A 14,634-nucleotide genomic window follows, 5' to 3' on the forward strand; every position below is an offset into this window, starting at 1 on the left:
CCATGCCGTCACATTCACGGGCAGTAGACTTCTCTGCCATGGCCAACACCGGTGGCTCCCCTCTGCCACCTCTCCTCGTTAGTATAGTGGCCAGTATCCCCGCCTGTCACGCGGGAGACCGGGGTTCGATTCCCCGACGGGGAGCTCATCTTTTTTTCCTCTCCATGCCGTCACATTCACGGGCAGTAGACTTCTCTGCCATGGCCAACACCGGTGGCTCCCCTCTGCCACCTCTCCTCGTTAGTATAGTGGCCAGTATCCCCGCCTGTCACGCGGGAGACCGGGGTTCGATTCCCCGACGGGGAGCTCATCTTTTTTTCCTCTCCATGCCGTCACATTCACGGGCAGTAGACTTCTCTGCCATGGCCAACATCGGTGGCTCCCCTCTGCCACCTCTCCTCGTTAGTATAGTGGCCAGTATCCCCGCCTGTCACGCGGGAGACCGGGGTTCGATTCCCCGACGGAGAGCTTTTATTTCTTTTTCACTCCATGCCGGCACATTCACTGGCAGTAGAATACTCTGCCATGGCCAACACCGGTGGCTCCCCTCTGCCACCTCTCCTCGTTAGTATAGTGGCCAGTATCCCCGCCTGTCACGCGGGAGACCGGGGTTCGATTCCCCGACGGGGAGCTCATCTTTTTTTCCTCTCCATGCCGTCACATTCACGGGCAGTAGACTTCTCTGCCATGGCCAACACCGGTGGCTCCCCTCTGCCACCTCTCCTCGTTAGTATAGATTCCATTTCCGGCCACCGAGCGTGACGGACGTGTGTGTCATGGGCTCCGTAGGAGCGGCTTCAGCGGCCCAGCAGGGCCGCGGTAACAGGAATATTGCTTCAGACAATGAGTACGAAGTTGTTTTGCCTAGTTTGCCAACAGGGCGTTTTGTTTTGAACACAGTTTTTCTACACTGTGATGTTAGGGCCCGCCCGTATCGGGCAGAAGATTTTCGCGATGCGCTCGCCGAGTTATCGCTCCTGCCGGAAGTGATTGCCCTCGGAGCCTACCGCATGAGCCATGTGTGGGCGGTGACTTTCAAGGACGAAGATGCGGTGAAAAAGATTGTCGGCATGGGTGAGCTGCTGGTGAAAAAGTGCCGCTGTATCGTAATTGATCCTGCCAACCAGGACGTTCGCATGAAAGTGCATTGGTTGCTGCACAGCGTGCCCGACGACGACGTACGGTTTGCCTTCGAGCCGTACGGGAAGGTCACAGACGTCGGCCGAGAGCGGTGGCGGGTGCATGGCCTAGCAGATAAGGGCTCAACTACCAGACTGGTCACCTTGAAGTTGAAGCCGGGCGTAAAGTTGGACGACCTGCCGCACCAGGTGAGCGTCGCCGGAGAGTTGGCCCTCGTGGTCGTGCCAGGCAGGGCTCCGCTCTGCCTTCGGTGCCGTGGCACGGGCCACATTCGTCGCGACTGCCGCATCCCCAAGTGCAGTGCGTGCCGACGCTTCGGTCATGAGAGCAGCCAGTGCGAGCGGACGTATGCCAGCGTAACAGGACTGACAACCACCGACGACGCCTCAAACCTGCTCATGGACGAGGCGGACATGGAGGATGCAGCATCGGTGGCAAGTGCAAGAACGGAGGTAGCCGAAAATACGGTGATTCCACTGCCGCAGCAGGAGCAACCCGGAACCGAAGCGGTTACTGCAGAGCAGCATCAACCGCCTTCGCAGGATTCTTCGACAGCTGTGAGCGCCGAGCTGAAAACCTCAGTTGATTATGAAGCGGCTCCCAGCACCTCAGAACCCGAGGTTATGGACATCCTTAGCGCTTCAGCCAGCCTGCTGGCGGGGAAACGACCACACGACAAGACCCTTAGCGTTGGGACGAAGGAGGACGGCGGGGGCGGAGACGAGCCACCCACCAAAGCCCCAGGTATGCGGAGGTCTACCTTGAAGCCGCGACCGAACATTCCGGTCGATTCGCGGCAGGCGGGTAAACCGCCCCCGTAAATTTAGTTTGTCCAGCTAAGGTGGGTTGGGAGGGGTTTCCGTAAACGCCATGGCCCTCATCATGAGCGGTTCGTTTTTCGTGTTCGGGCTTGGAAAGAGGTGCCAAGTTTACTTGGACTGTCCTTTTTTGTTGGTTAGAGTTTCATTCTTTTTTTCCTGGCCTTCGACGCGCTTATCGCCACAGTATCATGACCACAGGCCCTTGGGCTATTGTAATGGGCACCATTCTACCGTGTAACCATGGCGGTTAATATCGAAAGAGCGCTACGGGTAGCGACGTTAAACGTACGGGGCCTTGGAGCAAGACGACGACAATGTCAGCTTAGTCGCCTTCTCTTAGACAATGACTTACATATAGTGGGAATCCAAGAGACAAAAATTGAGAGCCAGGAGCTCACCGACCGAATGGTGTCCAATTTTCGTGCTCATTTCGATGTGTGTATTTCTCACGCGATTGGTGGATCAGGTGGTTGCGCCATATTCATACGCAACAACTTTGGAATCTGCGTGCAGTCAGTATTTTCATGTGACAGTGGACGCCTCTTAATCGCTGATATCGTCTTTGGCGAATTGGAGTGTCGCGTCATCTGTGTATACGCGCCGAATATTGACATGGAACGGCGGGCATTCTTTGAAAGGCTTGAGGCGTACCTAAACTGTCAGAAAGTGATAATACTGCTAGGCGATTTTAACTGTGTTTGCAATGTTGATGACCGCGCAAAACATTCGCGTGTTCGTGACAAGAGTGCAGAATTTCTTAATACACTTGTGCACGAATATGACCTTGAAGACATTGGTAGCGTTTTCGCCAGCGGTAGTCGTCCGCAGTTTACACACTTCCAGCAAGACAGCCATGCAAGGTTAGACAGATTATATGTCTCTGCCGAATTGATACCGATGTGTAGCGAGTACGAAGTGAAACCCATCGCATACAGCGATCACTGCTTGGTAACGGCCGCCTTTGGAAAGACGCAGAGGAAACGAATCTTTAGCTGGGACTTGTGGAAAATGAATGCGCAGCTGTTGGATGACGAAGCTTTTGTCGACGCTGTAACGAAAGAACTGAAAAATTTGACTGCAAGCGAGCCAGAAAGTTACGCCATTCGTTGGGAAGATTTTAAGCAGAAAGTAAAAACAATGGCTATTGAAAGAAGTAGTGTCATTCGACGCAATCAGAAAGAAGCAGAGACAAAGCTTCGCCAGCAACTGCAGTTTTTTGTTAGTATGGAGAATGTCGAACCTGGTCTGTGTGTTAGAGGAATAAAGGAAGTGAAAACTGAACTTGAACGGATAGATTCGGAGAAGTACAAGGCGGCAGTAGTGAGATCAAGGTCCGAGAAGCTGTGGGCGGGAGAAATGCCAACCAAGCGGGCTCTCTCAGATGAAAAAAGATACGCATGTCAAAAAGAAATCCGCCAACTAGCTATAGGTGAAAACGTCACGTCTAACAGAAATGAAATTAAGCATGCGATTGCCGAGCACTTTAAAGAAATTCTAAGCCATCCACGGGACCTTAAAGATTTTTTCCAAAAAGAATTCCTTCCGTTGATGCCAAAGCTTGACGAAGAAGTAAGGACACAGCTAGAACAACCAATCACACCAAGTGAGATAGAATGCGCAATAAATGAGCTGGCAGTCGGGAAAGCACCTGGGCCGGATGGCTTAGGGGCCATTTTCTATAAAACCTTCCGGTCTGAGGTTGCCCAAGTTCTTTATCACGTTGTTAGCGAAGCGTATGACCGGAAAAGACTACCCTTGTCCTTCACAACCTCGCATATCGTGCTAATCCCGAAGAGTGATGATGCTCAGAAACGTTTGTTGCCAGGCTCATATCGCCCAATAACTCTTGCTAACGTCGACTATAAAATATTCACCAAAGTTCTAGCAAAGCGACTGCAAGGCGTTATTAAGAAGTTGGTTGGACCACACCAGACTTGTGGCATTAAAGGCCGCACTATCGCGACGAATGTGCACGTGGCTCGAAGCGTGCTCGAGTGTTGCGATGCGCTGGGCGATCACGTCGCGATGATGCAGCTTGACCTGGCAAAAGCCTTCGACCGTGTCTCGCACGAGGCATTGCTCTGCATACTTGAACACACAAATGTGGGCAGTGTGATTACGGAAGGCGTCACGATGGCGTACAAAAAATGTACAACGCGTATTATTGTTAACGGTGAGCTCACTGATAGCTTGTGCGTGCTCTCGTCGGTGAGGCAGGGATGCCCCCTTTCACCACTGCTGTTCGCCGCTTATCTTGAGCCACTCTGTCTGGCGATGGAACATAATGCGCGCATAACAGGTTACAGACTACAGGCTGCCGAAGTCAAAATTCTGGCGTACGCGGATGACATCGCGGTGTTCTGCGCCAGCAAAGATAGCATTAGAGAGGCAACTAATGTCGTCGAAAAGTTTTGTGATGCGACTGGAGCCCAGATAAACTGGGATAAAAGTCATGGCTTCTGGCATGGCGATTGGGTGGACACACCAGAAGCCTTTTGTCGGCTCACCTGGTCAATGGTGCCAACGCAGTACCTTGGTGTGCCTCTCGGAAATTATCGCGACCCTGAACCGTACTGGAGGGATCAAGCCTTGATGGCTAAAGAAAAGGCGAACGGGTGGCAAGGCAAGCAACTGTCGATGTTTTCTAGAGCCACTGTCTGCAACCTTTTTTTGATATCAAAAATCTGGTACGTCATGAATGTGTTGTGTGCGGCGAGGATGAGCATTCAAAAAATGCACCGGGTTTTTGCTATTTTTATTTGGGCCTCGACTTGGGAGCGGTCCAGTCGAACGAATTTGTTTTTGCCTGTAAAGAAAGGAGGTCTTGGCCTGGCTCACTTGTTTCTGCGACAAATTGTGGCACGCTTTGTTTTTTTACGGGATCAGAATGATATCTTCCTGCGCACAGTTATACAAGTAAGACTGTATAGACTTCTGCCTGGATTCGTAGTCTCGTCTGTGCAAAATATGTGCGGAAGGGTGACTGGATACCTGCATGAAGTTGTTTTATCGTATAGGCTGTTGAATGTACGTTTTTCCCAGCAGTACCTGTCAACCGTTACAAAGAAAAAACTCTACAGAGACCTTGTAGATGTCCTGCTCCCTGTACCTTTGTACCGTTCTCCACATCGCGGTGGCCCAGGACAGGACGTCCTAAAAAGAGTGAAGAAAATGCCTATACTACCCTCCGCCAAATCGTTCTTTTTCAAGTTACATACAAACACCCTCCCAGTTAAGACCTGGCTTCACGATAAAGGACTCTTCATTCCCTGGAACACTGACTGCTTTTTATGCAAGAAACCCGAAACAATAGAACACGTATTTCTAGACTGCTGGGACCCGATCTTTCATTGGGATGTACTCCAAAGAACTTTAAAAAAACAGTTACCCCTGGATCCGTACGGCATACGTTTCTTGCCTGTGAATCCCTCAGAGGAAATACCTTATGACCTCATTATGGTCCTGGGCCTCCACGCGGTGTGGAAAACACGAATGCAGTTTGAACACGCGGACTTGGTTGTTCGCCCGGTTCGCGAACATTTCATTGAGAGCGTTGTGCGCTTAAGAAATGTGTACAACATTCTACTTCCAGCCACCGAGCGTGACGGACGCAGAATCATGGGCTCCCACGGAGCGGCGATAGCGGCCGGTGCCGGCCGCGGAAACAGGCTTGCCAGCGACGCAGATAAGGATTACGAGATCGTTCTGCCTACCCTGCCCACCGGACGTGTTGTTTTAAACACGGTTTTTTTGCACGGGGACGTGCGTGTGAGGCCCTACAGGGTCGAAGACTTCAGAGACGCCCTCGCCAACGTTGGTGCGCTCCCCGACGTCGTGGCGTTGGGGGCGTACCAGATAAACCATGTGTGGGCGGTGACCTTCAGCAGCGCTGACGCCGCAAAGAAACTGGCCGCCATGAAGGAGCTGGAAGTGAAGGGACGCCGCTGCATCGTTTTTGACCCAGAAGACCACCAGGTCAAGCTGCGCCTCCACTGGATGCTACACGGCGTCGCCGACGAGGACATCCGGACTGCATTCGCGGCGTTCGGCAATGTGACCGAGGTAACCCGGGAGCGTTGGCGCGTCGCGGGCATGAAGGAGAAGGGCTCCACCACGAGGACCGTGCTCCTGAAACTGAAGCCAGGCGTGAAGGTGGACGACCTGCCTCACCAGGTACGAGTCGCTGGCGAGTTGGCTCTCGTGGTAGTTCCGGGGCGGCCGATGCAGTGCCTTCGTTGCGGCGGCACGGGGCACGTTCGCCGCGATTGCAAGGTGCCCAGGTGTTCGAAATGCCGACGCTATGGTCACTCGGAGGCTGACTGCGTTCGTACCTACGCGTCGGCTACCGGGCATGTAGCAGCGAGCGACTCCGCAGAACTGATGGACGTCGTCGAAGCAGAGGAAGCAGCGAGCGGTGCCGACGACACGGGCAAAACGGAGGTGGTGGCGGTCCAGCCAGCTGTTGCGAGTAGCAACACCGACACGGCTGTCGCACAGGAGAGTGGGTCGCCAGCTGCTGCCTCGTCTTCGACGCCTGTGGAGACGCCCAAAGATGGAGCGAGCCCGCCCGTGCACGTGGAAGTGGAACGGAAGGCGGCCAGCGAGAGCCACGACGGCAAGGCCGACTCCCGCATGAACGTCGGCGGGACTACACCTGCGAAGCGTTCGCACGCCGAGACCAAGGCTGACGGGGAGAAGGTACCAGAGCCCAGCGTGGAGGAACCGCCGGCAAAGACGCCCCAAGCGCGACGGCCCAGCCTGCGGCCGCGACCAAAGGTCCCGACTGACAAGCGTGGCGGCGACAAGGCGCCGCCTGACCAGGAGCACGTGCTCGCGCCGGGTGACACCGGCGGCGACGGCATCGTCTAGCGACATGCTGGACGCGAGAGGTAAGCACCATGCTTTCGGTCTCTTCTTCCTAAGTTAAAATGGCTTCTGCAACTCCGTTTAAAGTCGCCACCCTAAACGTTAGAGGCCTGGCAGGTAAAAGAAAACAAAGCCAGCTGTACCGACTTGTAACGGAGCAAGAGATCGATATACTGGCAGTGCAGGAGACCAAAGTCGACGGGGAGGAGGAGACCGGGAGCATGGTGCGACGTTTCACGTCTAGGTATTTTGCCGTCGTTAGCCATGCTGTAGGCACATCGGCTGGCTGTATTCTTTTTGTTAAGAAGTTGCCGGGGATAGAAGTACACGGTCATCATTCGTGCCTGTCGGGTCGATACGTGTCCATCGATTTTTCGCTCTGTAACATCGACTGGCGCATTGTTTGTCTGTATGCACCTAATGTGGTTGATGGCCGAGCCGCGTTTTTTGAAAGCGTAGAAGAACGGCTTCGCACGGACAGGCAGCTCATTGTTATGGGCGATTACAACTGTGTTCTTAGTGCGCGCGACAAGACAAGCGTCCGAGGTTTCAGGGATAAAAGCACCGAAGTGTTGTTACGAATGATTGTGAACTGCAACCTCGAGGATGTAGCAGAGTGTCTTGAAGGAACGCGTGCTGTAAGGTACACACGATTCGAGGGCACAAGTCACGCACGGCTAGACCGAATTTATGCATCCGCGGAAACGGTCCCTAAATGCAATAGTTATGTAGTTCTGCCGGTTTCATTTTCTGACCACTGTTTGGTTGAATGCTGCATAGGATTCATTAAGAAGGGGAATGGTTTTTCATGGGAAATGTGGAAGTTAAATGAGAAGATACTCCAGGACGAATTTTATAACCGAGCTGTAAGGGAAGAAATAGCAAAAATAGAACCAAGTAGTAACATGAGGATTTGGCAGCAGTGGGAGCTCACTAAAGAAACTTTAAAATTAAAAGCAATAGATAGAGCCACCTGTATACGTCATGAAGAAAAAAAAGAGGTAATGGAGCTAAAGGCACTGCTTCAGAAGATGATAAAACAAGAATGCCGAGCGCCTGGTAAATGGATAGAAGACATAAGAAAAACCAAACAAAAGTTACAGCTTATTGAAGAAGAACGTTATCGGGGAGCGCTGGTGAGGGCAAGGGCAGAAGACATGGCCGCAGGGGAAGCGCCAACGAAACGAGCGCTTGGTTTAGAAAAAGCCCGTGCCGAAAGAAACCACATAAACGAAATAGAATGGAGAGGTGTTTCTAAAACGGACATCGATCATATCAAAGCAGCTTTTTTCGAGCATTACCAGGCGCTCTTCGCATTGCATCCGGTAGACGTTGTCACTTTTAAGGAGGCGTTTCTGGCCGAGATGCCGCGCCTGGACGACGAAACTAAAGACAGATTAGAGCAGGCGATAACTCAATTGGAAGTCGAGCAAGCAATAGACAGTTTAAACCCAGGTAAGTCGCCTGGACCGGACGGGTTCAGCGCGGCATTCTACAAAGAATTTAAGCATGTAATTTCCCCGGTCTTGACAGTCATCTTTAATGAAGCCTTTAAACTAAAATCACTGCCTCCGTCCTATGGCTCTTCCCATACTGTGCTGATTCCGAAAACGGACGACACAGACAGATTACGACTGGTAGCAGCATATCGACCCATAGCACTCACTAATGTCGAGTACAAAATTTACATGAAGGTTTTGGCACGAAGGTTGCAGACCGTGATCCATTTATTAGTTGGTCCGCATCAGACCTGCGGGATTAAAGGGCGGTCCATTTTTACTAATATCCACGTTGCGCGCAGTGTATTAGAATGCTGTGACGTCACTAATGATCAGGTAGCTATACTCCAGATAGATTTAGAAAAGGCTTTTGACTGCGTTGCCCATGAACTTTTGTTTGCAGTGTTAGGCCATGTTAACGTTGGTTCTGTTATTCGCGAGGGTGTGGCCCTGGCATACCGGAACTGCACGACGAGATTGATCGTTAACAAGAGTCTGGGGGCCCCCATTAGCGTGCAGCGTTCGGTGCGCCAGGGCTGTCCCCTCAGCCCCCTTTTATTTTGTATTTATGTGGAGACCCTTTGTTTAAAGATAATGAAAAACAGGATTATTACCGGATTCAGATTACAAGCAGCCGAAGTGAAGCTCTTGGCGTACGCTGATGACATTGCTGTGTTTGCCGTTGACGAGGGAGGCATAAGCGAGGCTGTTCAATGTGTACGCGATTTCAGCCAAGCTACAGGCAGCGGGGTTAACTGGTCGAAGTGCCTCGGGCTTTGGCATGGAAGGTGGGCATCTACGCCTGAGCGGTTTGCCAGCGTGCCTTGGACGACGACGCCAGATAAATACTTGGGCGTTCCACTCGCTGCTTACCGTGACAGTGAACAGCATTGGACAGCACAGATTAAAGAGATACGGGAGAGAGCGGATAAGTGGAAAGGAACGACCTTGTCCATTTTCGCCAGAGCCACTGTTTGCAACTTGTTCTTTATCAGCAGGCTCTGGTACGTCATGCAGGTGCTGCACTGTTCACGGTTAAGTATTCAAAAGCTACACCGAATTTTCGCCATCTTTATCTGGTCGTCTGAATGGGAGCGCTGCAGCCGGACCAACCTGTTCCGACGGGTTCAAGACGGCGGGCTGGGACTGGGCCATTTGTTTTTGAGACAGCTGGTCAATCGTTTTTTGTTTCTTCGGGACACAAGAGACCCGTTTTTGCGTACCGTATGCCAAGTTAGGCTGCGGCATCTGCTTCCAGAGTACATCGTCGGAACTGCTGATGTTTACAGTAGAGTCACCGGTTTTTACCGGGAAATCGTAGCCAGTGTAAGGTTTCTTTCCGCGCGGTTTTCAAGTGACTTTCTGTCGACTGTGAATCGAAAGAAACTGTACCGTGCTTTGTGCGATGTAGTTTTCCCGGTGCCCTTGTACAGGGCCTTGTACAGTGGAGGCCAAGGCAAAGATGTTTTAAAGAGAGTTAAAAACATGCAGGTGCCATCAGGAACAAAAACCTTCTTTTTTAAGCTCCACACCGGAACCTTACCGGTTAAAAAATTTTTAGAAGGAAAGGAATTATTTTTACCTTGGGGATCCAACTGTTTAATTTGCAGAAAGCCGGAAACAATAGACCATGTATTTTTGCACTGTTGGGAAGGGGTTTATTTTTGGGATGTTTTGCAGCGAACCTTAAAGAAAGAATTTCCACTAGACCCGTATGGCATCCGGTACTTATGTGTTGAAAATGAGGATGGGGTGCCTTTTGACTTAATAATGCTTACAGGCCTCCACTGTATATGGCGCTCCAGAATGGCTGGCTACCATTGTGACAGAGACGCAAGACCTGCTAGAATTTATTTCCGCGAAAGCATGGACATGTTTCTCGCCATTCAGAAAGCCGCCGCGGAGCCTCCGGAGTGGCTCTCAAGGCTAGAGCCACTCTGTACTTTGAGTGAATTTTAAATTGACGAAGCCAGACTCATGCTGGCTGACCATGTATGGTGTGTACATAGCGTTTTTTGTCTTTTGTTGATAGTTTGTTTTGTGCAATTTTCTGTGTGAAAGCCAGGCAATAAAGAAAAAAAAAAAAAAAAAAAAAAAGAAATGTGTACAACGCACTGCCTGATCCACCACAATGGATAACTGTACTAGATGGATTAATGTCGCTCAAAAAATTTTAAAGTCGTGTCGGCCGAAGTGTGGCCGCCATGTTTTATTTCTTGTAACCTCTTGATTTGTACGTCAAAATCGGCAATAAAGAAAAAAAAAAATCCTCGTTAGTATAGTGGCCAGTATCCCCGCCTGTCACGCGGGAGACCGGGGTTCGATTCCCCGACGGGGAGCTCATCTTTTTTTCCTCTCCATGCCGTCACATTCACGGGCAGTAGACTTCTCTGCCATGGCCAACACCGGTGGCTCCCCTCTGCCACCTCTCCTCGTTAGTATAGTGGCCAGTATCCCCGCCTGTCACGCGGGAGACCGGGGTTCGATTCCCCGACGGGGAGCTCATCTTTTTTTCCTCTCCATGCCGTCACATTCACGGGCAGTAGACTTCTCTGCCATGGCCAACATCGGTGGCTCCCCTCTGCCACCTCTCCTCGTTAGTATAGTGGCCAGTATCCCCGCCTGTCACGCGGGAGACCGGGGTTCGATTCCCCGACGGGGAGCTCATCTTTTTTTCCTCTCCATGCCGTCACATTCACGGGCAGTAGACTTCTCTGCCATGGCCAACATCGGTGGCTCCCCTCTGCCACCTCTCCTCGTTAGTATAGTGGCCAGTATCCCCGCCTGTCACGCGGGAGACCGGGGTTCGATTCCCCGACGGGGAGCTCATCTTTTTTTCCTCTCCATGCCGTCACATTCACGGGCAGTAGACTTCTCTGCCATGGCCAACACCGGTGGCTCCCCTCTGCCACCTCTCCTCGTTAGTATAGTGGCCAGTATCCCCGCCTGTCACGCGGGAGACCGGGGTTCGATTCCCCGACGGGGAGCTCATCTTTTTTTCCTCTCCATGCCGTCACATTCACGGGCAGTAGACTTCTCTGCCATGGCCAACATCGGTGGCTCCCCTCTGCCACCTCTCCTCGTTAGTATAGTGGCCAGTATCCCCGCCTGTCACGCGGGAGACCGGGGTTCGATTCCCCGACGGAGAGCTTTTATTTCTTTTTCACTCCATGCCGGCACATTCACTGGCAGTAGAATACTCTGCCATGGCCAACACCGGTGGCTCCCCTCTCCCATCTCTCCTCGTTAGTATAGCGATTCGACTTCCGGCCACCGAGCGTGACGGACGTGTGTATCATGGGCTCCCAAGGAGCGGATTTAGCGGCCCAGCCGGGCCGCGGTATCAGGAGTACGATCAAACCGAACGAGGACTACCAGCTGATTTTGCCGCATTTGCCAACAGGTTCGAGCGTTTTGCATACTGTTTTTTTGCATGGCGACGTCCAAGCCAGGCCATACCGTGTTGAAAACTTTCGTGACGCTCTTGAGCGTCTGTCACTCCTGCCGGAAGTGGTTGCCCTCGGGGCATATCAGATGAATCATGTTTGGGCCGTGACATTCTGCAATGAAGAAGGAAAAAACAAAATGCTACAGGCGGAGGCGTTCAACGTCAAGGACCACCGCTGTGTGGTCATTGACCCATGCAACCAGGGCGTCAGGCTGAAGCTGTTCTGGCTGCTACACGGCGTGAAAGATGACGACGTGAAGGCAGCTCTGGCGGCTTTTGGAAAAGTGACCGACATAACTCGGGACAAGTGGAGAGTCAAAGGCTGCGTCGACAAGTCGTCTACTACGCGCTCAGTGACATTGAAGCTGAAGGTGGGCGTTACCATCGAGGACTTACCGCACCAGCTGCGTGTTGGAGAGGACGTCGCACTCGTCCACGTTCCTGGCAGAGCTCCGCTCTGCCTCCGGTGCCGCGGCACCGGACACATACGTCGGGAGTGCCGTGTGCCACGTTGCGGGCTCTGTCGTCGCTTCGGCCACGACGACGCCCAGTGCGTGCGAACATATGCTACCGTAGCTGGTCCTGGTCGTAGGGATACTACTGAGGAGCATATTATGGACGAAGTCGACGCAGTAGAGGCGACCCGTGAGAGTCGGGAAGACGCAGTACCGAAAAGCATAGCCTCAGAAAAAGCAACGCTTCCCACGGAACATGAGGCTGCCAACTCAGAAGAACCGCCTGTGCCTGACACCAGAACTGAGGCGGACGCGGGAAAAGCAGATGATGCTGCGGTAGGTGCAGCTGAGACGGTTTTGGAATCGACCGACGAGAAGGACGTTGACACGGAGATGCCCGCGGCGTCAACTTTGCCAGCGAAGAGGACGCACGACGAAGCTGATAACAAGGCGACGAGCTACGACGGGACGGACCATGAGGAACCTCTTCCCAAAGCGCCTCCTGTTCGACGTGCGGCCTTCAAGCCCAAGCCGAACATCCCTCCTGATCGTAGGACTTCGTCGGGTGTCCCTCCGCCTTAGCGGAGGTGCCTTGCAGGGTCTTCGTGTTGGTAACCCGGTCTTCGATCGGGTTCAGTGCTGACACCGCCGCACTTTGCAAGCTGGAAGGATTTTTGATGAGGTGAGCTGCAAACCGATGTCACTTCCAGAGCGGCGAATCCCAACCATTTAGATGGCGTCTCAAATAACATCTTGCTTGCGTATTGCCACACTGAACGTGAGAGGTCTTTCTGCGCGAAGGAGGCAAAATCAGCTTAAACGTCTCTTGTTCGAAAACGAAATCGATCTGTTGGCTGTTCAAGAGACAAAAATTGAAAGCGAAGAGTTGACAGATGCGATGGCAGAAATTTACCGTGCACAGTTCAGTGTTTGCGTGTGCCATGCAGAAGGAAAGTCGGGAGGGTGTCTGATTTTAACTCGAAACGGCAAAGTCGCTGTGGAAACTGTATTTTCCTGTGAAAGTGGCCGGATTGTAGCATGCGATTTTTACTTTTCTGGTGTAGAGTGGAGAGCTGTGTGTGTATATGCACCTAATAGAATTCCCGAACGAGATGCCTTTTTTCGCCGTGTTCAACCTTTCCTGCTGACAGAAAAGCGTGTACTATTGCTTGGAGATTTCAACTGCGTGTGTAGACCTGAAGATAGAACAAGCAACAAAACCCTGCAGGACACGAGTGCCGAGCTCCTGTCTGAGATGATTAATGAAGCAGAATTGGAAGACATTGGCATTATAATGCAAGATTCAGAAAAAGCACAGTACACGCATTTCCAAGGCGTTAGTCACGCAAGGCTGGACAGAATTTATGTTCCTTCTGAGGTTGTGCCCTTGTGTTCCCAGTACCAGACTGTGCACGTCAGCTTCAGTGATCATTCTTTAGTCGTGATCACACTTGGGGAGAGGAAAAGGACTGTCAAGTTTAGCTGGGAATTATGGAAATTTAATGACTCATTGTTGGAGGATGAGGAGTTTAGCAAGAAATTAAAAGACTCAATCAAAAGCTTGTTAGAAAAAGAGACAGACTTTATACAAACATGGGAACAATTTAAATGCGACGTGAAAGTGGCCGCTATAGAAAGAGCATGTGTTTTAAAGCGTAAAGAAAAACAGCAAGAAAAGGAACTTCGTACCGAGCTTGATTTCATGCTCAGCATGGAAGGCGTCAAGCCGGGGTTGTACAGACAAGAAATAAGAGAGACCAATACTAAGCTTGAACTAATAGATGAAACGAAATATCGAGGTGCTGTGACAAGGGCGCGCAGCGAAAGATTTTGGCTTGGGGAGACGCCCACAAAAAGGGCGCTCAGCGACGAAAAACAGTATGCAGTTTCGAAAGAGATAAAGGAAATTTGTTATCGCAATGACGTAACTTCCGAATCTGAGGTGATTGAAAGGGCGTTTCTGGAATATTACCAAAACTTGTTCAGCCTTAAAACGCCTGATGTTGAACATTACAAAACTGCATTCCTGTCGCTAATGCCAAGAGTCGAGGAGGACCTGGCGCAGATACTTGAGGAGCCCATAACGGCAGCAGAAATCGAAGCTGCAATACAGCAGCTGAGCTTGAACAAGTCACCTGGGCCGGACGGCCTCGGTGCCGCACTTTACAAGGCTTTGAAAACAGAAGTGGCAATAGCATTACAGCGCGTAATAAGCGAGTGTTACGAAAGAAAGTTAACTCCGCCGTTTTTTCGAACTTCCCACGTGGTGTTGATCCCAAAATCGGACGACCCTAGTAGGTTGCAGTCAGTTGAGTGTTACCGCCCAATAAGCTTAACTAACGTAGACTACAAAATTTATATGAAAGTTCTAGCCGGACGACTCCAAACAGTAATTAAAACCCTTG

The 14,634-nt window shown here is 51.6% G+C and overlaps 2 protein-coding genes and 8 non-coding genes across 10 annotated transcripts; all 10 read left to right on the top strand.

Moving 5' to 3' along the window:
* The first annotated feature begins 72 nt into the window (after window positions 1–72).
* On the top strand, window positions 73–144 carry TRNAD-GUC (transfer RNA aspartic acid (anticodon GUC)). Its single transcript has one exon. It is a non-coding gene; the product is annotated as a tRNA-Asp (tRNA).
* Window positions 145–234: 90 nt separating this feature from the next.
* On the top strand, window positions 235–306 carry TRNAD-GUC (transfer RNA aspartic acid (anticodon GUC)). The gene has a single exon. It is a non-coding gene; the product is annotated as a tRNA-Asp (tRNA).
* A 253-nt stretch (window positions 307–559) lies between these two features.
* TRNAD-GUC (transfer RNA aspartic acid (anticodon GUC)) lies at window positions 560–631 on the top strand. Its single transcript has one exon. It is a non-coding gene; the product is annotated as a tRNA-Asp (tRNA).
* A 145-nt stretch (window positions 632–776) lies between these two features.
* Window positions 777–1,961, top strand: LOC149346924 (uncharacterized). The gene has a single exon (XM_089585471.1). The coding sequence runs from the start codon at window positions 777–779 to the stop codon at window positions 1,959–1,961; it is 1,185 nt and encodes a 394-aa protein (XP_089441597.1).
* A 3,618-nt stretch (window positions 1,962–5,579) lies between these two features.
* LOC149346925 (uncharacterized) lies at window positions 5,580–6,830 on the top strand. The gene has a single exon (XM_089585472.1). The coding sequence runs from the start codon at window positions 5,580–5,582 to the stop codon at window positions 6,828–6,830; it is 1,251 nt and encodes a 416-aa protein (XP_089441598.1).
* A 3,763-nt stretch (window positions 6,831–10,593) lies between these two features.
* On the top strand, window positions 10,594–10,665 carry TRNAD-GUC (transfer RNA aspartic acid (anticodon GUC)). The gene has a single exon. It is a non-coding gene; the product is annotated as a tRNA-Asp (tRNA).
* A 90-nt stretch (window positions 10,666–10,755) lies between these two features.
* On the top strand, window positions 10,756–10,827 carry TRNAD-GUC (transfer RNA aspartic acid (anticodon GUC)). The gene has a single exon. It is a non-coding gene; the product is annotated as a tRNA-Asp (tRNA).
* Window positions 10,828–10,917: 90 nt separating this feature from the next.
* Window positions 10,918–10,989, top strand: TRNAD-GUC (transfer RNA aspartic acid (anticodon GUC)). The gene has a single exon. It is a non-coding gene; the product is annotated as a tRNA-Asp (tRNA).
* A 90-nt stretch (window positions 10,990–11,079) lies between these two features.
* TRNAD-GUC (transfer RNA aspartic acid (anticodon GUC)) lies at window positions 11,080–11,151 on the top strand. The gene has a single exon. It is a non-coding gene; the product is annotated as a tRNA-Asp (tRNA).
* Window positions 11,152–11,241: 90 nt separating this feature from the next.
* Window positions 11,242–11,313, top strand: TRNAD-GUC (transfer RNA aspartic acid (anticodon GUC)). The gene has a single exon. It is a non-coding gene; the product is annotated as a tRNA-Asp (tRNA).
* Window positions 11,314–14,634: the final 3,321 nt, after the last annotated feature.

Source organism: Amblyomma mixtum, chromosome 4, assembly GCF_055824585.1.
Source record: "Amblyomma mixtum isolate Tamu chromosome 4, ASM5582458v1, whole genome shotgun sequence".
In the NCBI taxonomy this organism is placed as follows: Eukaryota; Metazoa; Arthropoda; class Arachnida; order Ixodida; family Ixodidae; genus Amblyomma; species Amblyomma mixtum.